The sequence below is a fragment of the Montipora foliosa genome, chromosome 3, assembly GCF_036669935.1.
Source record: "Montipora foliosa isolate CH-2021 chromosome 3, ASM3666993v2, whole genome shotgun sequence".
Lineage (NCBI taxonomy): Eukaryota > Metazoa > Cnidaria > Anthozoa > Scleractinia > Acroporidae > Montipora > Montipora foliosa.
In genome coordinates, this window is record NC_090871.1 from 2,803,518 (window position 1) to 2,831,017 (window position 27,500).

General features: G+C 40.1%; 1 protein-coding gene and 1 pseudogene across 2 annotated transcripts in view; one reads left to right on the forward strand and one right to left on the reverse strand.

Moving 5' to 3' along the window:
- LOC137996458 (uncharacterized) overlaps positions 1–15,000 on the forward strand; it is a 16,313-nt gene extending 1,313 nt beyond the window's left edge. The window contains exons 3-10 of one of the 2 annotated variants that reach the window (XM_068841883.1): positions 1,858–1,950; positions 2,918–3,242; positions 6,054–6,194; positions 7,301–7,507; positions 10,328–10,446; positions 11,383–11,497; positions 12,079–12,167; positions 13,104–15,000. In XM_068841883.1, coding sequence (XP_068697984.1) covers positions 1,858–1,950; positions 2,918–3,242; positions 6,054–6,194; positions 7,301–7,507; positions 10,328–10,446; positions 11,383–11,497; positions 12,079–12,167; positions 13,104–13,139 — 1,125 coding nt within the window. In that variant the 3' untranslated portion in view covers positions 13,140–15,000. Of the gene's footprint in view, positions 1–1,857; positions 1,951–2,917; positions 3,243–6,053; positions 6,195–7,300; positions 7,508–10,324; positions 10,447–11,382; positions 11,498–12,078; positions 12,168–13,103 lie in introns of both variants that reach the window. The other variant, XM_068841882.1, reaches the window with a different exon arrangement.
- Positions 15,001–20,751: 5,751 nt separating this feature from the next.
- On the reverse strand, positions 20,752–23,147 carry LOC137994400 (uncharacterized; annotated as a pseudogene).
- Between the last annotated feature and the right edge of the window lie 4,353 nt (positions 23,148–27,500).

Below are 27,500 nucleotides of genomic sequence, written 5' to 3' on the forward strand. Positions count from 1 at the left end.
ACTGCTGAATACCCAACTTCTTAATTGCATGTCATTAAAATTATTAAAATGAAGAAATATAACACTCAGACAATTGATTGTTGAACAAATTTTAGGCCTCAAATTGAGCTGCTCCCGAAAGATGTACTCAACTCCACAGCGCAGTTGGCAAATACCAATTTTTTTTATCATGGATGTGGAGCCATGGTGATGACCTGTATCTGTGTAACAATAACCTCACTAAATTATTATGAAGCAGATGGCAAATGCAGAGTTTTCAATCGAAATTCTAGTAGGCAGCAAAACCTGTGGAGCAGGTGGAGAATGGACAATGCACGCCAGAGGTGCGCTTTCCAAGGGGCAACAGCACGAGCTTGTAGGGGGTCTGGGGGCATCCTCCTCTGGGTAAACTGAAATTTGGGCCTCTTAGAGTGCATTTCTTGCATTCTAGAACTCAAATTAACATATATCTGAAAAGCACACAAATATTATTAAATTTTTGCTGATTTCCTTAGAGAGAGACATGAATACTGTAATTTTTTTCAAAATTTTGTTTCGCTGCAAGATATGTTTTAGATTTTGAAAAGCCGCTAAAATAGCGTGGCATAGCCCCTTTAAGGCTCCTTTTCATTCCATACAGTTGTATTCATCTGTCATGATCGAAAAGACGTTTTGTATGTTGTATTGTCATGTTTCAAATGTACTTAGCAATTCAGGCAGCTGGCGCCAAGTACTGGTCCTTGATTGTGGACGGGCAAACGGAAATCGCCCCGGAAAATGCGTTCCTTTGGTTTTTCATGAGCAAAACTTTGCCAATCCAAGGCTTGTGTTCTGTGCAAATGTTTTTCATGTTATTTGTAAAAAAGTAGGCGGTAAGTTTTTTTCAGCCGCCGACTCTTATTGAAAAGCCTGAAATGTAAACATTGGTGAATGAAATGGTGACTCAGGATACTTGGAAAAAGTCCAAGTACTCCTTCCACTGAGCTACATGAGATTTGACTTGTTTAAGTCAGGTCATTTTTCCCTAGTATCCTCAAATCACAATCCAAAAAAATGTATTGCTTCATTCTGTTGACAAATTTTGTCATCATCTTCACAATAATACAATGAGAACTCACCCTCTTAGAACTTTCAGTCCTAAAAATAGAGGGACTTTCATATTACCGGTACCTTGAAAAATAAACATAAAAACAGAACGTAAACAAAAATGAATGCGAAATTTGGGTTAGGGTTTAGCGGCTTAATGCTTAATTGGCTTAACGAATGTGGATGCAAAACGATCGGCATTTTGCTTTGACGTCATTTGAAATGTAGTAATGTCAATGGGCAATCCAACTGTTTACTGTTCATATTAGGAGTTTCCTTGGCAGGAAGAAGGAGAAGCTTTGTTTTAATCTTGCGAAGCATTGGTCTATGAAAAAGTATTTGCAATTTAATTGCAAACACTTTTTCAAGGTCATATGAAAGTTGCTCTATAGTGGGACAATTTTATTGAACTTGAACCTAGTTTAGTGGTCTTTTCTCCCACAAGTCTCCTATAGCTCAATGGGAAGGTCTGCTGGAAGAAAGAATAACAGGCATCGTTTATAGGGTTGAGTGCAAGGACTGCAATTTTTCATACGGTTGAGAAAACAAATGATGCTGGGCCTTGTGCTGAGAGCAGTCGTACGGTAACCAAAAAAGAAGATTCAGCAGTTAGGCTTCTGTCAACAAAGAAAGTTTTAAAAACACATACTCCCTGCCCCTGTCATGCACATATACAAAGTGTGATGCCATGATGTCATCAGAATGAGTAATGGGCTATGTTTTTATTTTTTGCAACATGTCAAGAATTTCTTCATTTTCAGCCCCTTTGTTTATCCTTTCAATTTTTTTCAGGCTTTTGGACCTGGTCCGTTCACCCCAGAGCAAGCCAAGGAAATTGAAAAATTAAAACTTATCTATCACAGATTAAAGACAGAACATGATAAGGTATAATTTTTGTGAAATAAGTGTAACGCACTGTTAAACTACTTTCAAAAGGTCTCTAAGGTGTGATGCACAAAATATTATAATTTCCATTTCAAGAATGTGAAGATACTTTCACCCTTGGTATGTCTTGTATAGTCTTTGCTTTCATGTACGTCATATCAAGGAAAAGATTGATAAGCCATGCCCCTTGGGGGCTAGGGGTGGGTGGGGGGGGGGGGGAGAGGTTGGGGTTGGAGGGTGGTCTTATTGAAACCTTTATGACCTTCAATGTGCGAGCGTCCTGGCGTGTGACCATCTATCTATACATCCTTCCCATTGTAGTTTTGACTTTTAGTATTCATCTTCTGGTCTTCTAAACTGGCCACCTTCCATTGTTTAGCGATATACATGTAGTATATAGTGCTCAAAATTTAAACAATCCAGGTTGTCCCTGTTTCAAAACTCCGGCAACCAAACCCATGAATCCGGTTGCCCTGATATTTCCTTGGTTTCCAATTAGGAAACCCCCTACGATTGAAAGACGGCATGCAGTGTTGAGATGCAATCTCATGGCGGTCAAGCTTGAATATCCCATAGTTCTTGGTGTGCACATGTGGCATGTGGCATTTTCAAAGTATTAATGATTTCTTCAGCCTCCATTGCCCACATGTTGGTGATATTAGCTCTTGCATTTTCCTACCTGACAATCTTTTATAAAAGCTACAGGTATTCAAAACACAGGAAAATGCTCAGCCGCAGCAAATCAATTATTCTTGACTTGGTACTACTACAATAGAATGCCAAGAGTCAGTTGGTGTACACCATGTATTTTCTGTTTTTTTTTTGGCTGGCTTGTGTGTTGTTTTTTTTCCTCAACCCCACTGGTCGCCTGGTAAACTTTCTGAATGTCTTGAAAAAAACTGAACGACAGCTTTTTTGAGCAACGAGTATATGCTGTAGATGGTCTCTTACTTGTGATATTTTACAGGCAGTTCAGGAAGGTAAGATAGCTGTTTTGCGAACAACAGCAGTTGTGACCCCAGTCACACATGTGCTGGTACCTGGTCACACCACTGCAACTCATGGAGCTGTTCAAATGCCAAAGATTGCACCTGCTACCACATCCTTACCATCCCAAATTACCACAGTTCATCCTGCCAACACAGTTAATGCTGGGGTACCTGGGGCCCAACAAGCTGCCGCAGTCACAAAGACTATTCTTCCACAAACATCTTTACAGCAACTTCAGAAGCACAATGTTGTTATTAATCCTGCAAATCTGCAACAGATCCAAAGGCCTGTTGCTGAAGCTGGTAAGCAGTTGACTCTGATTGAAAGTAGAGCTATTTCAAGTACAGTATTTTCTTCTCCACTTTAAGGGAATCTGTGTGTGGCGTTGTCTCCCTCATATCTCCATGAAATGAACTTAGCTCTTTAAAAACAAAAATAATGTGATGAGGCCTAAGTAAATTTCTCTCATTTTCCTGTTGCCTACATTTTTTTATGCACATTAAATGTATTTCTTGGAATACCAAAGCATGTATGTATGTATGACTTGACAAAATGACTGAAAATAAATTTGGAAGTATGTTGATAAGAATATTTATGCATGCGCCTCTTTAGTGGTAATATAAGTCACCTCCAGGGTTACATGTAGGTAAACATGCCAATGCCTGCTAATACACTAGCTACTCTATACATAATCTGACTGGAACTTTCAGCCGCTTCATTTTGCTGGTAAAAAGAGCCCACGTGGTGTATCAGAAGAATGTTATTACCTTGTCCCATTGCTATTTGAATGCTATGTGAATCCTGAACCCCTGTTAAATTGTTTAGTTCCCAAATCAGTATTAGTTTATGTAGATACAGAGTAGTTATTAACCTACTATGTCACACCTTCATTTCACTGTAAAGAAATCCAAAAACTGACATTTCGAGTGAACAGCCCTTGGTCAGAGCGAATTAGGGAATTACATGTTGATAACAGTTTATATAGCTACGCTATTGGCTGGGATGTAGCTAGGTGGATAACAAGAATAGATTAGTTGGAAGAAAAAAGGTGTTTGCTAATTTCGTGGGGAGCTAGGAAGCCAAATGAGCGAACTGTCAGTTTCTAAGTTGTTTACGATGGCCAATTTACCATATTAACTCAGTTGACAAACCTAGTTTTCTTTAGAAACTAAATCCCTTTATCCTTCATTTCATAAGTATAGGAAATCATATGAATTTGCTCGTGTATTTCATTATTTATGAGCATGAGTGATGTTTTGAAACGATCCGTAGGCCAGTGCAATTTGAGAACTTTCAGAATATCATGAGTGACTATAAATCACAAAATACACAAGCAAGTTCATACATGTACCATTTTTTATTTTATGTTATGCTCAACAGAATCTCCATTCCTATTTTTCCATAGCAACTTCCGTATTTGCACTCTATGATCTATTTTTGTATTTGTTATTGACCAATCGGAAATGTGATATTCTAATGAGTACATAAATTAACCCATTCACTCCTCAAACGCCCTAGGACGCCCCCACTGACGAGTAAAATCGTCTGGCGTTAGATAGAGTAAAATCTATCAAGTCACACTCTTCAGGAGTCAATGGGTTAAGACAGCTTACTGCTTGCCATATTAAATGCCCATCCCAATCTCATACTTTACCACTTATATAATGAAGCATATGACAAGTATTAACCCCTGTAAAAGAAATGGAGCTCTTTTGCAGGAATCAAAACAATGACTGAGTATCCCCTGGTCACCACCACAAAAACCAAAAATCACTGGCCACCAACAAAAATATAAGTATTTGTATGGGAATCCCGATAAAAGACTTGAGAGGATAATTGTACAAAAAAATTCTTAATTAAAAAGCCTAACCTTATTGACATTGTGGGTTGGTTCCTTCCTGTGTGTTTTTTTTCCAGATTCAATGCGATTTGAGCAATCTTCAATCCCTCGGTTGTCAACAGTATTATTAAATAACCAAGGCTGTACAATCCATTCTCAGGAGTCAAATATTCCTAGGTAAAAATAATGTTCCCACGGTTACAATTCCATATCGGAATCAATTGACAAAGATTAAACTTTCATTTCAACCCACCAACAAAGCATTACATCCTTGCGAGCGACCTCAGGCAGTAGTTTGTCCAGTTGATGGGAACTAAAAACATTTTCGGAATGTGGATTTCTCAGCAATGTTGGACAGTTGAACTTTGTAACCGGCTTTGGGACCCTGCCTGTCTTAACAAACTGAGCCCTTACCGGGGTCCTAGACTGTAGTTGGTCAATGACACATTTTTTTAAAATGTCTTTTTGAAGTTTGTCAACACAAAGGAGGCGTGACTGTGATTGCACGAGGAAGACAATGCAGTCATGTTGGGACCCAGGGGGACAACAAAATGTGTCATTGACAAACTACAGGGCAGGGTTATAGAGCTGGTTACAAAGTTCAACCGTCCATCATTGCTGAGAAATGCACCTTCCGAAAATAATTTTGGTTCTGATCGAGTGGACAAACTACCACCTGAGGTTGCTCGCAGAGCTGCTGTTGCTTTCTTGGTGGGTTGAAATGAGAGTTTAATATTTGTCAATTGATTCTGATGTGGAATTGTAACTATGGGAACATTTTATCCAGGAATATTTGGTGGGCTCCTGAGAATAGAGTGTGCAGGCTTGGTTATTTTATAACAACGTTGACAACTGAGGGATTGAAAATGGCTCAAATCTTGTCAAATCTGGGGAAAAAAACACCCAGGAAAGAAGAGACCCACAATGACAATGAGACACTAGACATTTTAATGGAGAATCTTTCTGTTTAATTATCTTCTCAAGTCTTTTATTGGGATTCCCATACAAATCGATCCCCTATATTTTTGTTGGCTTTCCCCTTACTCTGAGCTTGGGGTGCCTGTGGTCCTCCAGGGCTCAAAACAGTGGTTCAAATTTTGCATATAAGAAACACAAGCTATGCCTTATTAGTTTCCTCTATATAAAGAATATTAATGAGGAGTGTTTCATCAGGATATAAAGCTCATGCACATGGTGTTGTATTGGTGTCTTGATAGTTTTTTTTTTCAGGCTCATTAAACATTAATGAGTTTTTGAATGTCTTATAATACAGCACAAATGAAAGTGAATGCAACACCGCAGCCTCAGGCTGTCACACCCACTGGCCAGCAGATTGCAATCAGAAATGTTGCACAAATGCCAACAGCTCAGGGAATGAAATCTGTAGTCACAACTTCAGAAAGACCATTGCAAGGTTAGTTACAAGTTTTATGACCAAAAAATCAATGCTTATTTTTTGTTGGATTTCAAAACTAAACTAAACACTTTAAAATTAATCAACCAATATTTTAAGCCTTGATTTCAAAAAGACACCTGTTTATTTTAACTGGAACTTTCTTTTTTAATGGTCTGCCATTACTAACCTTAATTTCTTGAGGGAGCTGGGTCGAGGAGAAAGACTCACTAGTTTAAGAATGCAATGCGTGTGTACGCCACAGAATTAATATGCAGCACAGGAGTCTTGGGCTTTCAGACTTTTAAACTTGCGTTTTGCATATATACACTGAAATTTAACCTCCCTTTTCCTGGATCCACCAAGCCTCTGAGGTCCAATTGGTCAATTTTGAGTGAGAATAATAGCTGACCGTGAAATCCAAAAACTTACACTCAAAGTAAATGGCCTTTGGATAAAAATCAAAGCTCAAAATCTTGCCAGTCAGGTGTTCAGTGTAAACTGAAGAAAAAAAGGAAGTGCTTTTTTTTTTAATCACAGGGGCACTTTTAAAGTATAGAAACAAAAATTTTCAAATCTTTCTTACATCATTCAGAAATTTAAACCCAGATCAATCAATTATACAACATCGGGAACTATTGTTATTGGGAATCCTACATGTAAGGAACTTCTGAGGGAAGCTGGGATGCGTAATGTTTTGAAATACTGGTAACAAAAGAAAGGAGTTCATGGGCACACTCTACGAGTGCCAGACTGTTTAATTAGATAACATAATTTCTGACACTAATTTTTTTTTCACACTTAACTTCTTTGTAAATGATGTTAACCCATTCTCTCCTGAACCAACCCCCATTGACGAGTAAAATCATCTGGCGTTAGACAGAGTAAAATCTACATGTAAGAAAGTCTCACTCCTAGGAGTCAATGGGTTAATATCTCTTCATTTGTCACTGGTAATGAGACAACTTTGTTGGCTGTTAATGAATTGATATTTTCGTGGCAACGAGCCATCAGTTGAAGACCAATCACGTGCAATATTATGGCGTTTCATAACAAAGGAGGTTAAGGGGGCTCTTGCAATCAGAGTCAATTTTGCTGTGTAAACATTTTTTTTGCATGTTATCAAGTGACAGTAACTCAAGGCACCCCACAGACTGTGACACTTCAGAGAACACTGGTACCAAGCAAATCACCTGTGAATATGCCAATAACATTAGCACCATCAGGAACAGTGTCGGCAGCTGTGCCAACGGGTGGTCATGTGACAAACATTGCTCCAGCTCCGGTCGCAGCAGGTGCCTCCAAGGGACTTCACAGTACAAGTCAAGGAGCAGGTGACAGCTGAGTGATTATTGAACAGAACAGCCCTAAGGCAAACATTTTTATGCATTTGCAAATGGCTTGAACCCAAGAATTCATCAAAACTTGATTGTCTTACCTGGATGATCTTTGACCTTAATTTTGTATACAAATGCTGGTTGATGCAGTTCTTGTCAAAGACCCGCATTTTACCGCTGCTCACGAGGAACCGACTAGAACTCAAATCCCATCTGGAACTCGGATTTTTTCAGTGTTTCCAATGGATTCAATTTAAATGTCATGTACTGTATGTATAGACCCATTTCAGTAATTCCCAATCTGGAGGACAAAACAATGGTTGTTCTCTCCCCTGAGAGAAACAAACCTTTCAAATGCAAAACAATCTTATTGTTTTGTCTAGATTGGGTACAAATAACCTTTCTAATTGGATAAAGTAATAAATTAATGTAAAATGTTATTTAAATTATCTTAAAACTACTCTCCTATTCAAGAATACTTTCTCGGGAGCTTATTCCATTGTATATTTGCTCAAGGAAAGAGGCTTAGCATTAGCATGTTGATTGCATTTTTAATTAGCCAATGTCGAAAATACCATAATACTCTTTGTTTGTCCCCCCAAAATTTTGCATAACCATTGTTTTTATGTTCTCTCGAGGCCTGCTCGTAATGGTCCCAAGAGAAACTGGAAACAATGCCGATGCAAAATTTTGGAGGGACAAACAAAGAGTGCAATGGTGTTTTTGAACAACTATTCACCTAAGTGGAGGTGGCTAGTGGTGGATATTTCCCGAGTGGCGAAGCGGCGAGGTTAATAGCCGCCACTAGCCACCTACACTGAAGTGAATAGTTGTTTTAGTATATACTAAAACAGTGAGATAATTTAGCACAAAAAGATGATTTTAACTCATATTACTCCAAAGATTACTGTATTTTCGGGCTCAAATCCCAAATCCTGCGGGCACAAATCCTGCGCGAGTTGCTCGAAGGTGAATAGCAATGTGAATATCGTGAATCAGGGCGCGCTATCCACTGTTTTAGCATACACTAATATGTCTTAAATATAATTTGGAGTTGCCACACCTTGAGGCACAAGTAAAAAGAATTTTCAATAAGATATCTCTCTCTCTCAAAGTCAACAGCCTAGACTTAAACTTATTTTATCTTCCCTGACCAGTAATCTGGGCATGCGGAAAACCTCGTACAGTAACTGTTCGAAATTACATGTATAAGCAAGTGAGTTTGAGCTTTAAACGGACTGGCTTGTACAAACGGCTTACTACCTCTTTGATTTTCGGATAAGAACGATAAATCGTTGGCCTCGTCTCAGAACCCTTCAATGTAGGTTTACCAGTTTCAGCATTTGGACTTCTTCTTTGGACGGTGTGTTTGGCGCGTTTCGAAGCTGCAAGGCTGATAAAAATATGTTTAAAATAGCATTTTAGCAGATACTTGACAATTTTAATGTGAATCTCCGTAAAAACAAAGGATTTCTATTAAACTTATATTTCTTCCGGAATAAGAATACGTGGAGTGATGATTTAAAACGGTATGTCTGGCGTTTTGAAGCAACAAGGATAATAAATATATGTTAACAACTGCCTCGCAAAGTGGAGGTTGGGTGTCTGAGACATCCAGGAGCTTCCACTATTGACAGCCAGCTCCCAGATGGAGACCGCTCCCGTGGCTGGCAAATCCCACGCGGAGGGAGAAAGCAGGCACCCGTCACACTGATAAAACAGTGGAAAGAAAGGGAGGGACAGGGGAGGGGAGACAGCCTCCAAAGAGTCCCCACGCTCAGGAAAACGCTAACGCTCAGAAAACGCTGACTAAAACGCCAACAAAACTGCTACAACGCCCTATGGACCAAGAACACGAAGAATCCTGGCACATGCGCATATCTAACAAACCTCTAACCGCGAGAGTAAAACTTGTGTTCCTAGTTGTTAACTCCGTTAAATTGCATTTAACTGCATTTTAAAATATCAGTTTAGCAGGTGTTTGACCATTTTAATGGGAATCTCCGTAAAAGCGAAGGATTTCTAACTTCTATTCCAAGTATTCCTATTCCGGAATACGGTCAAGCCAACGCACCCTTAGTCTTGGGATCTCTAGGATGCGTTTGATTGACCGTATTCCGGAATAGGAATATATGGAATATAAGTTAGAAATCGTTCATTTTTACGGAGATTCGTATTAAAATTTTCAAACTCTCGCTAAAATGCTAGTCCAAACATTTCTTCACCATCCTTTTTGCTTCAAAACGCCAGACGTACCGTTTCAAATCATCACTCCCCGTATTCTTATTCCGGAATAGGTTCAAATCGAACGCACCCGTAACGTCCCACAGAGTTTATGAACATTGAAGGGTTGTGAGACGGGGACTACGGTTTATGGTCCTTGTTCGACAAGACTAGAAAGTCTAACTATTTGGGGATGTAATAACAGCACTTTCTCCTCAGGTATTCTAAGACCGTGAGTGTTGGTTCGACCAGAGTCGAACTTGCGACCTCCCGCATGGCAGCCCGATGCTCAACCAAACTGAGCCACCGGTGCGCGCTGTAAATTTTGTTCATAACCCTGTGGGACGAAAAGGAACCCACACAGAATTCGCAACGAGTGGCTCGGGCGTGGAGTTTACGGTATTGTTGTCTGTCCTCTGTGGTACATCATGGTTGGAAGGGTAAACGCTCGAAGATATTAGCTAAACCAAACTACTCTAAAATCCGAGGTTAAATAAAAATATGATGATGATTTTAGTATAAGTTATCAGGAATCTTCTGTGATATCAAAAAGCTTGGTATTTGATTCCTCAATTACTTTTTTTTTCCCAGCAGCATCCTTAAGAGTGGAGACCAGCAGTCCTGAACAAACGCAAATTCTGACAAAACGACGTTTGCAAGATCTTTTACGTGAGATCGATCCTCGGGAACAAATGGATGATGATGTTGAAGATGTGAGCGCAAACGGCTGTCCTACTATGAGCTTGTTTCTTTATTCATTCAGTGCCGCCTCCTATGCGAAGCTAATATATTTTAGGAGTCAGGACTTGCGAGCTTTAAAACGAAAGTTGTGATTAAGCGTGGGAACGATTAACGCATCACTCGTTACTTCTCGGCTGTTACCCTCGTAAGGTTTTTGAACAAGTTCTGCATTTTCACCTCAAGAAGACTTCCTCATTCTTCTTTTCTTTCACTATTTCGACTCAGTTGCCTCTCTATTCAGCGTGTTTTGATCACGTGTCATGAAATCAAAATAAAAATCTAATAAGCTGTCAGAATTTAAACAGAATGAACTTTGAACTTGAACTTTATTCAAGTGTGAACTGTATTTATAGCGAGTTTTAATCGAGTGTCGTAAAACCAAAACCAAAGTAATTACTTTGGTCAATCAAAAAGGACGGAGCCAATCCTGTAAACCAATCAAACTCGAAGTACATGTAAGTACACGTAACCGACACAAAGCGCGGGAAAATGTGCACGCGCGAACCACGATGGGTTTTGGTTTCACTTCTGATTGGTTGAAAAACTGGAGTACCTGTACACAGAGGAAAACGTCTTTTAGCAGAGTACAGAACCATAAAAAAACTCAACCCACATGTTACGCCAAGTCTATGGGCGTCGTACGCGGGCCATAGTGGTGAGAAGGCGAATTGTATCACCACTGAGCTATTCCCGCTCCCCATACTTTTTGTAGTCGCTAAAAAGTGCGGGAAATCGCGCGTGGACAAGCAGCTTTTGGGTTTGTTTCTAATTGGCTGAAAAATACTATGCTCAGTGGATTCTTGTGCAATCATCAATCTTTATGAAGCCTACCGGTAAAAAAATTACTTTCGTTCTTCTTTGTTCTGTTGATTATGTCCTAAACTGTTTCTTTTTCTTTGTCTTTGTAGCTTTTGCTGCAAATTGCAGATGATTTTATCGAGAGTGTAGTGACAGCGTCCTGTCAGATTGCAAAGCATCGGAAATCCAACACCTTGGAAGTGCGAGACGTACAACTGCATCTCGGTTGGTATCGTTTCTTCGCAATGAAAACAGTTAAAATTTCTTCCGAAGAAAGGCTAGTGAGGATGATTAGCACAAAGACAAAATATTAATTTATTGGCCGCCATTTATGGATACGGTCTATACAAATAAATAAATAAATAAATAAATGTTTTGAAAGAAAATTCGCACAGAGCGGGATTTTAACACGTTTCTAGTCGGGTGTGATAACCAGTACACCACCAGGACAACCATGCTGGCAACACAGCCATCGAATAGGTGATTTACGAGGTTAGGGCCTGGGCCTCCTGAGAAATTTTCTTTCAAGGTGACAAGGTAGGGGAGCCTAAAACTCCGCTTGAAACCCAACTAAGGATCAAGTTAATGATACACGACGGTAGTCAACTTAGCGGTTGACAAGAAAGGACAATTGGGCTTTGGTCGGACATGATTAAATTTTGTCCGGCCACTGTCCGATGACCGACTGTTATTTGCAGCCCTGGGTTTTTCGATCTGTAGTAGTACGTATCGGTTGTAGCTGTTTAGACCAAAAGCTGTACGTGTTTGGATTATCATTTTCACGTGTACCGATTTTGTCTTTATAGAACGGTGTTGGAATATGTGGATCCCAGGATTTGGTAGCGATGAACTTCGACCTTTCAAGAAGCAAGCTACAACAGAGGCTCACAAACAGGTTTGTTGCGTTGTGGCTAAGTCTTTTTGAAGTGTATATGTTTATTACTGTGGTTTTGTTTGTTCATTGCACCAGCCGCTGTTCAACGGAAATAGAGACTGTATGTATGTGTTTTTTTTCTTCTTCGTGGTTTGCCGCACCGCTCTGTAGTCGAAGATTATTCCCAACCCGAAACGAAAGTAATAACATTTGTCGCATAATTCTCCCCTCCCATTCGGTTTCAAACGTTTCTGTGGATAAGACAGTCTTGGGGAACTGCAGATCGTGGATTCTGCGAAACAGAGAGAAAATTAACAACTCTTAGCTCGAGGCCTTGTAATGTCATACACCTTATTCCAAAATGGCCGCTATTTTAGTATTCTTTTGTTGAGATAGGACGAAGCTCTTTACAACCTCTAATTTCATTGGAACCCTTTGGGACATTGCTCTATTGTTTTTATAGTCAGGGTCCATTGTTTGTTTTGTATCGTTCTTTGTGCCCATTGTTTTCTGAACCAATCCCGAGAGCCGTTGTAATGGCTACGTACTGACCCCATTTTGTTTGGTTGCATCCTTTTGGCCTCGTTCAAGGTTAATTATTTTTTTGAATTTTACGTTTGAAAGCGTGGTCAAAAGGGCTAATTTGCAAGGAAACAAAAAATACTAAAATGGCGACCATTTTGGATTAAGGTGTATGATCACATTAGTACATGTAGTGGGTTTAGGCTCGCAAAAGACGTGAGAGAACGTCTTTAACAAAATCTTTCCTTCAATTGGTAAATTTTATCGACAGAAGGGCAAAGTTTTGACTTTCAAAAAATATGTGGTAAGGCTGTTTGTGAAAGGTCTGTACAGCAGCAGACTTGGGAAATATCGAAACACGATTTTGAAACGAAACTGTTTTCTATTTTCTTCAGATTAAAAACGTTAACTGCTTGCTATTTTGTTTCCTTGCAGAGGCTTGCATTAATTCGAAAATCAATGAAGAAATAGCATGGATGGTTATTTAGAGAGAAGATACTCTAATTTATTTTGACGGAGGAATTCTTATTTATACAATGCTGTTAGTGATAGAATATTTTGCTTTCGTTACATTGTAAGGAAGCTACATAGAACGATAAACCTGGCGCTCAAACGGAAAGGTGAAGAGTAGTTAAAACGAAAAAATATCTGTAACGTTTTTATGCTCTCCACGGAACCACGCTTTCAACCTCAATAGTTTTCAAGCCTGCAGATGATTGTGGCAGACAACGAAGTGAACATTTCGGGGAAACTTTGTTTACGTTTTTTTCGTCATTAGTACAAGGCTATCGTTTTGTAATCAGTCAGCTAAGAAAAAGCACTGAATATTTAAACTGCATTACGTAATAAGCATTTTTTTAAAATTTGAACGCGATATTCCAGATGATTTCTGAGCAATTCAAAACTTCACTAAGAACGCATCGCATCATTAGAGGTTTTGCCACTCAAGAACGTATCAGGTTTTGATGGCAAATTACTGTCTTGTTAGAGCGGCTTTTAATTGAATGTCGAAAGTAATTAACGAATAGCATTGGGTTTTTGCATTACCTCACTCAGTGATTGGTTTAAAGTTCTCGCGCCATTTTTTCAACCAATCAGAAGTGTCGGCTGCTTCTAATTACTTCGAGTTTTGATTGGTTTAGTGGATTGTCTCCGTCCTTTTGGATTGGCCAAAGTAATTACTTTGGTTTTGGTTTTACGACACTCGATTGAAAATCGCTCTATCAAAGCTTAAGGGCTTAAAATTGGAGGTTTAGCTTAGTTTAGCAAGTTCTTTAATCCTTTCAAGTCGATTTGTGAACAGCACGATGTCCTCTGTGAGTCAACTCTTATGTTAATGAAACCTAATGTAAGCTAGCCGTCGTGGTTTTTTACAGCGGTTATCAGTCACACGCACCACTCAACGACATTTTTTTCATATTTCGAAAGTAAAATTTAGGTGGACGTCAGTCAAGGGTACGTTCGATTGACCGTATTCCGGAATAAGAATACATGGAATATAAGTTAGAAATCCTTCGTTTTTACGGAGATTCATATTAAAATTGTCAAACATCCGCTAAAATGCTATTTTAAACATATTTTTATTATCCTTGCTACTTGGAAACGCGCCAAACATACGGTTTTAATCATCACTCCACTTATTCTTATTCCGGAATAGGGTCAATCGAATGCCCCCCAAATGTTCCCATGATGAATTCAATGCCGCCAAGAAAACAGGACTATTGTCATGGAAACATTTGATTGACGTCCACCTAAATTTTACTTTCGAAGGATAAAAAAATGTCGGTGAGGGGTGCGTGTGACTGATAACCGCTGTAAGAAACCACGATGGCTACGGCGACGAAACGTCACTTCAAAATATGAGCTTGAGCAATCTCAAGTATTTCACGATTATTCAGTCTTATTTACGTTGTACAATATGGGTGAAGTATCCTATAATAATAACTGAATTGGTACCGACGGAGTTTGAAGTAATTTACTGATGTATACCCACGCTGTGGTCAAAACCTTGAAACTGGTCATTTCAAGTAGTTGTTTCGACGAGTACGGGAAAGCGCACCACGCTTGGAATTTAATTTAATTTAATTTTCTCTTATTAATCATATGCACTGAGACCTTCACACGTACATTTCACTATATTATGAACTCACCTAAAGTTTTTTATTTGAATTTGAGAATGATGGCATGGAGCCGTCGAAACGTCATTCTTTTATATTGCTGCTTTTTATTCTTAAATACGGGAAAGAAGCGTACAAAAATGTGTTCCACGTGTGTAGGAAGATCATTTTTCTTTTTTTAACTAATAAAATCACTGCTTTTTTGCGTTGTCGTTGCCATAGCCGTATTCGTTTCTTAAACTCACTAGTGTTGGACATGGCAAACGAAAACCAGGTTGAGGGTTGTCCAAGACACCCGAACTGAGTCGGATCATCCAAGAGTAGGCGGATGCCGTAGAATGATGGAACACAAGAGGAGGAAAAGCTGTAACTTCTAGACTCTCGCGTCTTTTAGGGTTGGCATGAGGGCGTACTTGAATACACCTTAAAGGAACAGAGTTACAATCAAATTTGAAGTGGGTCTATCATTTTGAGAAAATAACAAGTACCGCAAATCACTCTTTGGCCGGTTTTTTTTTACGACAAAATATCTCCAGATGTCCTAATATTGTCAAAGAGAAGGCATATCGGGTATATAGTACGTCCACATATTGGAGCACCCGCTGCCTGGGCCGGGAACACCACCTGGTTGAAGACATAAAATCAATTGAAAATGTTCAGAGGCAGGCAGAGAAGCCACTATACAAGGGGGAAAGGAGCTGTAACTCGCTCGCTAAAGAAGATAACTTTATTTAACGAGGGTAAAACACTTCACAGTCAGAACTGATAAACTAGTGGCCCTTATACTATACATAAAATCTAACAAATAAAATGACTAAATACTAAGATAGAATTGACTTAAGAAATAGAGAAATGGTCGAGTCCTATGTATGATTCCTTAAGATATATAATTTACATTATTTTTCTTAAAAAGCTTTACATTCTGACTAGATCTGATATTAACAGGGAGCTTGTTCCCCACTCTTTCACTGCCACGACTGCAAAATAAAGTCCTTCCTCCCTTTGTTTCACGCGAGTATTTCAGGCATCTCGATCAGGGTTATGCTTCCATGCCTCGACTGCCTCGTAGAAATATCACTAATCTGTGTCAATGTATTGGAGAGATACTCAGGGCGTTGGCCATTATGGCATTTAAACACTAGGCATAACTTGATTACATTATCGTCATAAAATAGCAACCATTCCAATTTCTTAAAAAACTTAATTGTCCTCTCCTCTTTTGTTTTGACTCCGAGAATTACTCTTGCGGCTCTTTTTTACAACCTAAACACCCTTCTTATATTATTAGTGGAGGTCGACTCCCGGATTAAGCTACCGTACATCAAGAAGCCTTTAAGAAACGGCGACGGCTACGACCACGACAACGCCACAAAACAGTAATATCATTGGTTAAAAGAGCATAAATAATCGTGCTGCACGTGCTGCGGTCATCTGCATAACGACGACGTGAAATCACCAAATTTGAGGTTTTGGCGAGAGCGTAAGCATGCAACAGAGAATCCTTCATTCTCTATTTTAACTTTGAAACCGCTCGTACCAATTTATTTTTAGGATACTTTGCCCACATTGTACGACGCGAACTAGACCAGAGTTAACTCTGACTAGACTGAATAATCGCGAAAGACTTAGGATAGAGCCAAGTTATATTTTGAGGTGACGTTTTCGTCGACCGTCGCCTTCGTAGATCTTAAAAGGGAGCTTACGAAACGAGGACGACGACGGCTACGACGACTTCATTTAAAAATACGAGTTCGCGTTATTCATCACTACGAAACTATTTCATGTCGTTTCACGTTAAAAATGTGTAGTAACCGTCGAGGAATTAAACTGGTATGAGTGGGTTGGAAGCGTAGAGAGAGAACTGAAAATTCATCGTCATGTGCTGACGTCCTCCACAGAACCTTGAATTTGGTCATTTCACGTCGTCATTTGGGAGATGAAGGCAAAGAAATGTACCAAAATGTAAAACGCACGTGCAGGGCCATTGTTTTTGCTCACTAAACCTATTGTTTTGTAGCGTCGTCGTTGCCGTCGGCGTCGTCGTTTCGTAAGCTCCCTTTTAAAGCAAAGCGACTGCTACGGCTACGGCTACGGCTACGGCAAACGCCACAAAGAAAGCAAAAATATCATTGGTTAAATAAGGAAAAATAATCGTGCTGCACGTGCAACACGAATTTCCGTGCATTTTTTGCCGCACTCCACAAAACAAAAACGTGAAATCACCAAATTTTATGTTTTGACGACAACGTGAGCATAAGAAAATGAGACATTCATTTTCTGTTTTGACTTTAAAACCGTTCGTACCCATCCAGTTACACGATAGTTCGCCTGAATTGTACAAGGTGAACTAGAAGGAATAATCGGGAAATACTTACGTTAGCGCTAAGTTATATTTTGAAATGACGTTTTCGTTGCCGTAGCCGTCGTGTCTGCTTAAACTCTCTATTAATCTCTTAGCGCGGACGAATTCAAGAATTTTAGGCCGGCCCCGGCCCAGGCAAGGTTAAGGGTACCTTCTCAGTCAGGGGTTTGCTCTGTCTCTTCCGGTGGATCGACCTGTTTAAGTGCATGCTCCTGCTGTTCTTCCCGGCCTCTTGCTGCCTTTGCACGTCAATATGCAGGGGAGCCTTTCTAACTGGCATTTTGCATTCTGCATCACCCGTTTTCCGTTCTCCACTTGGACCAGCTCAAAGGTATCACTTCCTTTTTGCTTCAGAATTACATACTTGATCCCAATGAATCAACTTCCCTTTGATCAAGGTTGCCAGATATACAGCATCTCCCACTACCAGATCATGATGTCGAGCCCTTCGTTCCTATCAGCATAAGCACGTAGTTTTTCTTGATAGCGTCTGTACCTTTCTTCCGGGACGATGCCTTTTTCCGGCTCTAGCACCACTGGTAACTTGGTTGCGATTTCTCCATTCAACGTCAGCTTTGCAGGTGTCATACCAGTCCCGGCATGAGGAGTGGATCTGTAGACTTGTAGAATATCAGGCAGAGCCTCGGTCCACAAGAAGCCATCAAGTTCTGCTGCGCGATTGCTGTATTCCAGGTATCGATAGAATCTTTCCACCTGTCCATTTGCCTTCGGGAAGTACAGAGACGTCATACAGTGTTGAATTTCATTTAATTTGAGAAAGCTTTCAAACTCCTCTGACGTGAACTGGGGTCCATTGTCAGAGAGCAGTGCCTTCGGGTTTCCACAACGAGCAAAAACCTCGGTGAGCACAGAGATAATCTTCTGACTGGTGGTACTCTTTAGGATCGTTGCCCCTGACAATTTGCTCCTGTAGTCTACTAAGATAAGAATGAAAATTTGTCCAGGGAATGGTCCAACCAGATCAATTGCACATTTGTTCCAGCAATGTTCAGATAAGGGTGTAGGCTTGCATGGGGTATCTCGGCGTAGTGGTTGCAATCGTACACAAGTTTCACATTTACGGCAGAACTGTTTGCGGTATGCGGGAATTTGCAGCTCGGTTAATGTGACCATGATCTTGTTTACGCTATTCGGAAAAGTAAGACACCTAGATCAAAGGTGCGCGAGTTTGTCTACAGAGGTATGAAGAATTTCAAAGGAAGTGAGTTCCTCGACGACTTAGGGCGTGTCCCATGGGACTCGGCATATGCCTTTGACGATGTTAACGACCTTTGGGACCATTGGGGTACTCTTTATTGTCAAGTGTTGGAGTCGCACGCTCCTGTAAAGAAAAAACGCGTCCGAAGGGAACAGCTTCCCTGGATAACACCACAGTTAGAGCGTGAAAATTTCCCTCTGCAATCATCTGTTTAAAATACACGCTAAAAATCCTTCTTATTCATCCTGGGAGGCCTTTCGCAAACAGAGAAATAAAGTGACATGGCTAAAACGGAGGGGAATGAAGTCGTTTTGCATGGATGCCTCTATTAATACTAAACATCATGGAGAGTTTTGGAGGAAAATTAAGCCTTTGCACCCTAGTAAGGCGAAATCACGTTCACAGATCGATTAGTTGGAGGATGAGCAGTTGATAAAGATCCTCTGCAGGTTGCAAAAGCTTTTAACGACTACTTTTGTGAGGTTGCTGAGTTCGATGGCAACAGGATGGGTATCGAGGACTTCACTGGCCACCCAAGTATCATGAGCATTAGCGAGAAGGCAAAAATAGAGCGGCGTTTAATTTTCATACAGTAAACTGTGAATACATCATGGAAATTCTGGATAAGCTTAACCCAAGGAAGGCAGTCGGTTGTGACAATATATCACAACGACTGCTGCGCATATCTGCCCCGGTCATCTCGCAACCGCTGACCACTCTGATTAATTATTTTATTGAACATCGCGTATGGCCAGCGGTGTGGAAGTGTAGTGATGTCTCTCCAATTTATAAGAAATCTGATGAGACAGATAAAGCGAATTATCGTCCTGTGTCAGTTTTAACTGCATTGTCTAAGGTGCACGAGAGGGTCATGTTTGATCAGTTATACAGTCTACTTTGTTACATATTGTCCCCGAACCAGTCTGGCTATCTAAAGGGTCATTCTTGCTGTACATAACTACTGAAAATGGTCAAAGATTGGAGATAAAGTCTTAATAATAGAGAAGGCGTGGCCGCTGTGGCCGTTGACTTGAGCAAGGTCTTTGATTCTGTCTGCCACTCGTTGTTGCTTGCCAAGTTGAAAGCTTTATGGGCTATCGGATGGGGACATTTCCCTGATGAGTTCTTATCTCCGCGGAAGGAAGCAGAGAGTCAAGCTCGATAATGTGTATTCCCGGTGGAGATCAATCAACAAAGGACTCCCACAAGGGTCTCTGCTAAGTGCGCTATTATTTAATGTATATATGAACGATCTAAGTTACTTTGTAAAGGACACTTCTTTTAGACTATATGCAGATGACACGACCGCATACGCCTCCGATGCATCTCCTCTAGTCCTTGAATACTTAATTAATTCTGACTTGGAGATTGTATCGAATTGGTTTCAACAGAATCATTTACGTGTAAATGTTAGGTTAGTAAGACCCAGGCCATGGCGGTTGGTCCTTCATTGTATCGTTATGATTTTCATCTAGATAATATCACTGTCGAAACAACAGATAGTCTAAAGATCCTGGGAGTAATCGTGGATAGCAAGCTGTCCTTCAAGCCACACATATCAGAGCAGTTGCGGCTTGCACTTAAGAATCTGCTTTGCGCAAGGTGCGCAAGTTCATCCTTTAGACTACTATGATAAGTTTATATCTGGCGTACATATTGCCAGTTTTAGAGTACTGTAGCCCTTTATTACTAGGAATCTCTGATGGGCTGAATAACAAGCTAGAAGATACAAATTATTATATACTAAGAACTATTCTAGGTTTGTCAAAATCAACGGAATATAGCTATCTTTTAAATATAGGACATTTACAAACATTACAAGCCCTAGTGCTTCTGTATAACTCTTCAATGTCCGAGTCCATTCCAGGCCAAAACAGGCCGGCACGTAGACGCTTCTTGGAGCGGACAATGCCTTGATGTGCTTCATGTCACAGTGCCAGCTTTAGAGCCTTCTTCCTCAACTGAGCTGGCACGCAAATACGACGACCACGCCACAATAAGCCTTAAGCATAAGTCAATTTATCCTTCAGCGGTTTCCATTGTCTTAAGCTTTCATCCGACTTGTTCCATCCCTCGTTAACGGCGATCACTATACTTTTGTAATTCTGTGTCTTTCTTTCTAGCCTCTTGGATCTCCTCAATGGATAGAAATGTACTGCCCTTTTTGACAAAGTTCACATGCTCCTCCACAAACTTTACTTCAGTTGCTGGAGAGGTCACTGGAAATCTGGACAAACCATCAGCAATATTTCCAGTCTCTGGTTCATATATGAGGTTAAAGTCATAGTCTTGAGCCCGCAATGCAATCCTCTTCAGTCGAACCAACTAAGAACACAAAACAATGACTTGTGGTCTGTTTCTATGGTAACATGACGACCTTAGAGATACGTATGCATCTTTTGTAGTCCGTAAAGTACAGCTAAAGCTTCACGTTCAATCTGCGCATATCTTTTCTCCACATCTGTTAAGCTTCGTGATGCATAAGCAACCGGGCACATTTGATTATCTACTTCTTGAAGAAGCATACAACCCAGGCCGCAGGGGTTGGCATCAACTACTAACTTGATTTCTGCTTCCATTGAGTAGTGGGCTAAACACGGGGCCTTGGTTATCAGTTCCTTAATTCCTTCGTAGGCTGATTTCTCTGGTGTTGTCCACCTCCACGGTTTTTCCTTTTGTGTGAGCTTCCTAACCAGGTGATCTGGTGACGTAATTCAGGGGACTGGGGAAAAAACTTTTAACGCAGTATCCCACAACCGCACGCGGCCTTATTTTCGAATTCAACATGGCAGAGGCGACGTTAGATCTCGTCGGGTCTACTTGAGTGTTCATTCAGTAACAGGGAATGTGGTAGACCCGGAATGATCTGTTGAGTTTTGGCGATGGAAATACTGCAGGGAGTTTGGAAACAACACCTAAGGCCGCTCGCGGTTGTGGGATACGGCGTTAAGATTTTTCTTCCCAGTCCTCCAAATTACGTCACCAGATCACCTGGAGGGGGGCAATAACTGTTGCTAGATGAGGCACGTATTGTGTCAAGTATGTGATGCTACCAAGAAATGAGCGTAGTTGAGCTTGATCCTCTGGCAAGGATGCCTCGAGAATGGCTTTTACCTTCTCAGGGTCTGGTCGAACCCCATCAGCTGAAATAACATGTCCTAGGAATTTCAATTCGGACTCTCCCATAACACATTTCTTTGCATTCAGCCTAAGCCCCGAGGCCCGCAAGGTGTCCAACATGGCCCGTAGGTTCTTCCAGTGTTCTTCTGGGGTCGATCCGTACACAACGACATCATCAAAGTAGTTCAACACACCAGCCAGTCCTTCACATATTATGCTCATCACTCTTTGATACGCCTCTGGAGCTGACGCCAACCCAAATGGCAACCTTTAAAACTGGTAGACCTTTCCAGCCGCCATAAACGAAGTAATCTCTCTTGACCCCTTTGACAACCGTATTTGCCAATATGCTTTCCTCAGGTCCATTGTTGAAAACATCTTTGCTCCACTGAGTTGACGCAGCAGATCTTGGATCCGGGGAATCCGAAACCTTTCTCGTATTACAGCCTTATTTGCCTCTCTGAGATCTACACAGATTCTCAGCTCACATTGTAAACAATGTGTACTGGTGATAACCACGAAGCTCCACTTGCTTTTTCAAGCACATCTTCATGTTTCATTCTTTCAATTTCTTCTTATAGTCTTGATTTTAAAGATGCAGGCACTGATCGTTGTCTCTGGACTTTCGGAGGCACTTCCTTGTTGACACTGATATCATATTCATAGTTCTTGAACAATTCCAACTCATCTTTAAAGACATCTGCATACTCTTGTAAGATGCACTCCCTCTCATTTGATGGCCCGTCATCAACACGCATTTCTATAGCACAACCAGTGTTAATGATCATTTCTACTTGTTTACCATTAATTTCAACATCAATCCCAAAGTCTAGTCCCCCTTCCTTACTAGCAAAGTAAACGTATTCGTGGTGGTACTCATCTGTATCCTGGCATGTCTGCTGTACAGGCTTCACCTTGCGCTCCTCTCTCTCTGCATCATTTGATCTGCAGTATTTTGCGTAGTGTCCAATCTGTTTACATTTCCTACACTCAGCACCTTTAGCTCGGCATTTGTCATCATTAGGTAGATGATCATCCCTTCCACATCTAAAACAGTTCTTTGTTTTTCGAACTTGTTTATCTGATTCACATCAGATTTTTCTGGGAAACTTTGAGATTTCTCTCCTTCAAGTAGCAACGTATCCTATTTTTGCATTCTCTATCGCTCTTCCCAGCGTTTGGGCCTTCTTCAGTGTCAGGGTATCCCATTGCTGTAGACGATTTTCTCGTAAGTAACCATCGTAACACTTCTCTATAACTTAACCAAGAATATTTTCTTCTACAGCCTCTCCAAAGTCACAAGAAAGGCTCAGGGGTCTCAGTTCCGTAATAAATGTATCTAAAGTTTCATTTCCTTCTGTGATCGCTTCCTGAACTTGTATCTTTCAGCCCATTTGTACTTCTTTGGTCGAAAGTGTCCAGTCAACGTTACAGTCTCATCGTCATATTTCTCTTTACTTCCAGGCAGTCAGGAAAGCAAACGTTGCACTCCCGTCCTCGCTAAATGTACCAAAGTCGCCCTTTGTACAGTATCTTCTTCTTTTTTAAGTTTCGTAGCAATCCTGTAGTTTCCCAATTGCCTCCAGCCAGAGCTTCCACTCATCCACCAAATTCGTGGCTTCAAGGTTTACTGGAGGTAAAACAAACTTGTTGAAATTCATCCTTATATTTGCCGAAATATATATATGTTATTCACCGGCTGGGAGGTCCGTATAGGGAAAAACTGTGCCCGAGGTCTTGAGTACGGCCCGAGGCCGCAGGTCGAGGGACGTACTCAAGGCCGAGGGCACAGTTTTCCTCTATACGGACCGACCTAAGCCGGCGAATAATGTATTTATTTTTTCTGATTTTTTTGTCTGAAAATGAACATGGCAAACTGGTTTGCAAAAAGTCTTTCTACGTACTCTACGTCGCACTGTCACATTTGAAATTAACTTATAACTGAAAAAAGCGCTCCGTTTGCAAAGCTCAACGAAAAATGATAGATTGACGATAAAACAGAACTTCAAATATCTCTAGGTGCAATAAAAAAAACAAAAAACAAAAAACAAACGAAACATCTATATTTACTGGGTTGCCAAACCCAGTCGGAATCCCGGTTTCATTTCGTGGGTTTTTTTGTTATTTTTTTCCGTGTCGGGAAAATACTTGCCTGTCACACCCCTGCTAAGTGGTGTCTTTGTGCATAGAGTCTTCTTTGCGTATTTTGTTAGGTTTGAGGGGGCTGGGGTAATGCGTAGTTTGCTCTGCACAATTAACCTGTAATGGCGTCGAAAGTCATTGTAACGCGAGTGGCTTTTTAGTACATCTTAAAAGAAAATATACCCTCATGGAGCTCAGGAATGGAACGTCAAGACAGGCGGTGAAACATAAAGATCTGGAATCTTAAAAAAGCGACGAGCAATGGACTTCGACAGCGTGAATCTTTCGCCCGTCGAGCCGAAATCAAAATATGCTGTACTTCTAATATTTCGCCAAGGTGGTGTTACGTACAACACTGAAACCAAATGGAAATTTCTCTGGTAACTTTCGGGTTCAACAAAGACAGAGAAGGAATCGAACACCACAAGTAGATCTGTGATCTCTGTTGTGTGTCTCACAGTGTTTACTGAAGTCGCATCTATTTAAAGTTTGCCTGTTTGTCTGGCAAGTAACATTCATTTTGTACTCAACTCTGCAAAGGTTAAAAAAAAATGGAAATGTGGCAGTGAAAAATTACTTGAATGAAAGCTTGTCTCTTTTGTGCTTTATTATGTACGGTCAAGGTTCTTTCGAAAAGGGTTGAATGTGAACTGTCAGAAATTTATTTAATTGCGTATGCTTTGTGATTGTGTGTTTCGCTTGCACGCACGCAACTGAAATAGGAAGGGTTTCTTGCCTCTTATAGCAAATATGTTGCTTGTTTCAAGAAATGTTTCGGTGGAAAATATTTCAGTGAAATTTCCAGCTTTTGTAAATTTATCATGTTGTGTAATTTTCGAGCTTAGCAAATTTGCATACATGTTCTTAAATGTGATACGGGGAGAATTTTTGTGTTAACGCATAAGTCACGAAAATAAACAGGTCTGTTGGAAGCGTGCTTGAGTTTCAACAAAATGACCCCCAAAATCGGCAAAAGATTGTGACGCTGATGAATAATAAAGTAGCTGCTATTACCAAAACGATGGAATTACCTGGTGATAAATAACCTTGTCTTGGAGAGTAAATTTTTGATTTTCCAGAAACAATGGTCAACCTCTGAGAGTTGGGCGATTGTGATCTTTCTGTTGAATTTGCACATTTCTTGTCAAAATTTATAACAATCGAAAGAAAAAGAAAACTAACAAAAACAAAAACCCGGTAGCTTGGCATCATTTGATACAGATGCTTCACTGTTTCGCGAGTAAACATGCCGCGGTAACTTGATCACTGCGCCCGCTGAATTCGATGTGCGATTTACTCGGTGCAGCCAAACTTGTACAATTACAACAAAACAACTAAAATCTCCCAAACTGTTTTCCGCTGATGGTAACTTTTTATATTCGTGGTTCAAAATTAATGTTGTTTTCATGTCGTATATTTTGTTACCGATGGCAAAATATTTTATGCTCGATCGACCGTCCGGAAACTTCCTTCTGCTCTTCTTAAAAATTGTGTATCCATATTTATTTACTTTTACTTCAATATTTGTTTTGCATAAAGCAAGCTATCTTGGTTCGCATTTGATAGCATTAAAATAGAATTTTCGGTCCTATGCTTGTGTTAGTGAGTGGTATATTTCTTAGGTCGCTCAGCTTTCAACTTTTGTTTACAAAGCTGTCAGATGCTGTCAGTGCACGCTTACACTTGTGATGGAAAGAAGTTGCATGATCAACATGTCAGCCCAGAAGCCAATGTTTCTCGATTCCCTTTTATTTTCTTCAGTCTCTCTGGGTTCAGTACTTTGCTAGTAACCACATGTTTTCTCAAGGGGCTATTTATCTAAGACTTCTACCATGGCGCTACAATGATAGACAATACCAAAACAATATCGTGTAATGTTAGACCTACATATTACGCAGAGACAACTGTCAACATGTCATCCCAGAAGACAATGTTTTTCACTTCCCATTTATTTTCTTCAATCTTTCTGGGCTCAGTACTTTGCTAGTAACCACATGTCTTCTCAGGCTATTTACCGAAGACTCCTACCATGGCACTACAATGATAGACAATACCAAAACAATATCGTGTACTGTTAGAGCTACAGATTACGCAAGGACAACTTGAATCTCCTGGAAGACAACACACAGCTCAGTTGACATTATGGAATAAATCGCTGTGTTACTTCACTACCACACGTAAGCAATGCGTGTCAATTTTTTTTAAAGAGGACAGGAATTTCTTCTTTCTGACAAATGATTAATTAATAGGCCGGTAGCCAGGTTTTTAACCTCAGAAAAGGATCTGTTTCGTCGTGCGAACGTGTGAGGACCTGTGAGCCAAAGGGCCTCTGCTGGTATGACTTCTGGTATGATCAAAAATAAGACACAAACAGCAGTGATAAACATATTGAACTTGTTCATTTTAACTATGACTTGACGTTTCGTATGTGCTCTACATACATTTTCAAAAGTAACCGTTGAAATTTAAAACAGCTATTTATATATAACAAAGCGGATGAGGGGACTGGAACCTAGATTAAGCAAATACTTAACAGTAAAATATATAATAATAATAATTATAATATTAATAAAAACAGAAAAGATTAATAAAGCATCAGCATTTCACTTCCGACGTTGACGTTGAAAGCTGGCTCAAGTTCTTGAATAAAGAAGGTCTCTTTTATTTTACAATGATAGTCAGTTTTTCCCTTCGCTAAAATATCAAAATGATCCCACTTGATGTTATGTCCAGTGGCCTTGACGTGGTCAGCAATGGCTGAAGTATTGTCATTTTTAGCTAGGGCCTTAAAATGTTCGGTTTTTCTATCGTGAATCCGCCGTTTAGTTTTACCGATGTAAAAACCATTACAATCCCAACAATTTGCTCTGTAAATAACTCTGGATTGTTGTGAACGATTAATACGGTCCTTGTAAGGAAAAAAAGATTTTATACATCGAGTGGTATGACTTCTGGTATGACTTCTGAGTGACCCCCCCCCCCCCCCAACTTGAAAAAAAATGCGTGGAACGCTGCACGTACCACAGGCAACCCAGTGTACCCTCACGGAGGGTCTAGTTCATTGCAAGCACAGAGAAATGAGCTAAACAAACTAAACCATAGTGCCGTTAAAACGAGAGAAAATAATGTGAAAAATTCGAACAAACAGGCGAATAATTTTCTACGTATTAAAATGCTTTGTCTTTAAGTTGTTGAAAACGAAACGAAAGTTCTTAAAACAGGAGGCATAAATTTAGTGAAAAATACGCAAACATCTGTCTCTGCTTTCATATCTTATTATTTCAAGGATTCATCTTTGTTCTTCGTCAAGTTCTTCAGAAATCAGTGCAAAACTTAGAAAACTACACAAGAAAAACTTGTTGACATTAGTTGACAGCGTTACGATTTGTTTGACTATTTTAGCGACGAATCCGTCTTTTCATTGATGAAACAAAATAGAACAAGATTATAAAATAGAACTGCAAAGAAAATAACGGATATCAACCGAAAAAGTGAGCTCAAAGGACTTCTCTGCAGTTAGTCGTTTTAGTTAAACGGCATATCCAACAGTTCACGAAAAACAACAACGCGAAAAACCACTCGTTGCGATGTGTTTGTTTGCCTATTTTAGCTAGGAATCCGTATATTCTTAAATGAAGCAATATAAAACGAGAGTAGAGAATAGAACTCCAAAGAAAAACAACGGATGTCAACCGAAAAGCCTAGTTCAAAAAGTTGTTTTAACTTCAGCGGCGTGTCAACAGTGCAAGAAACCCACCAACTAGAAAACAGCAAACCAGCAAAGTCCTGTCAGCAAAACCATGCGAATACTCGCTTTTTTTTAAGAATAACCAGGTCTTTTATTCCATTGCTGATGTTTTTCCTTCTCTCTG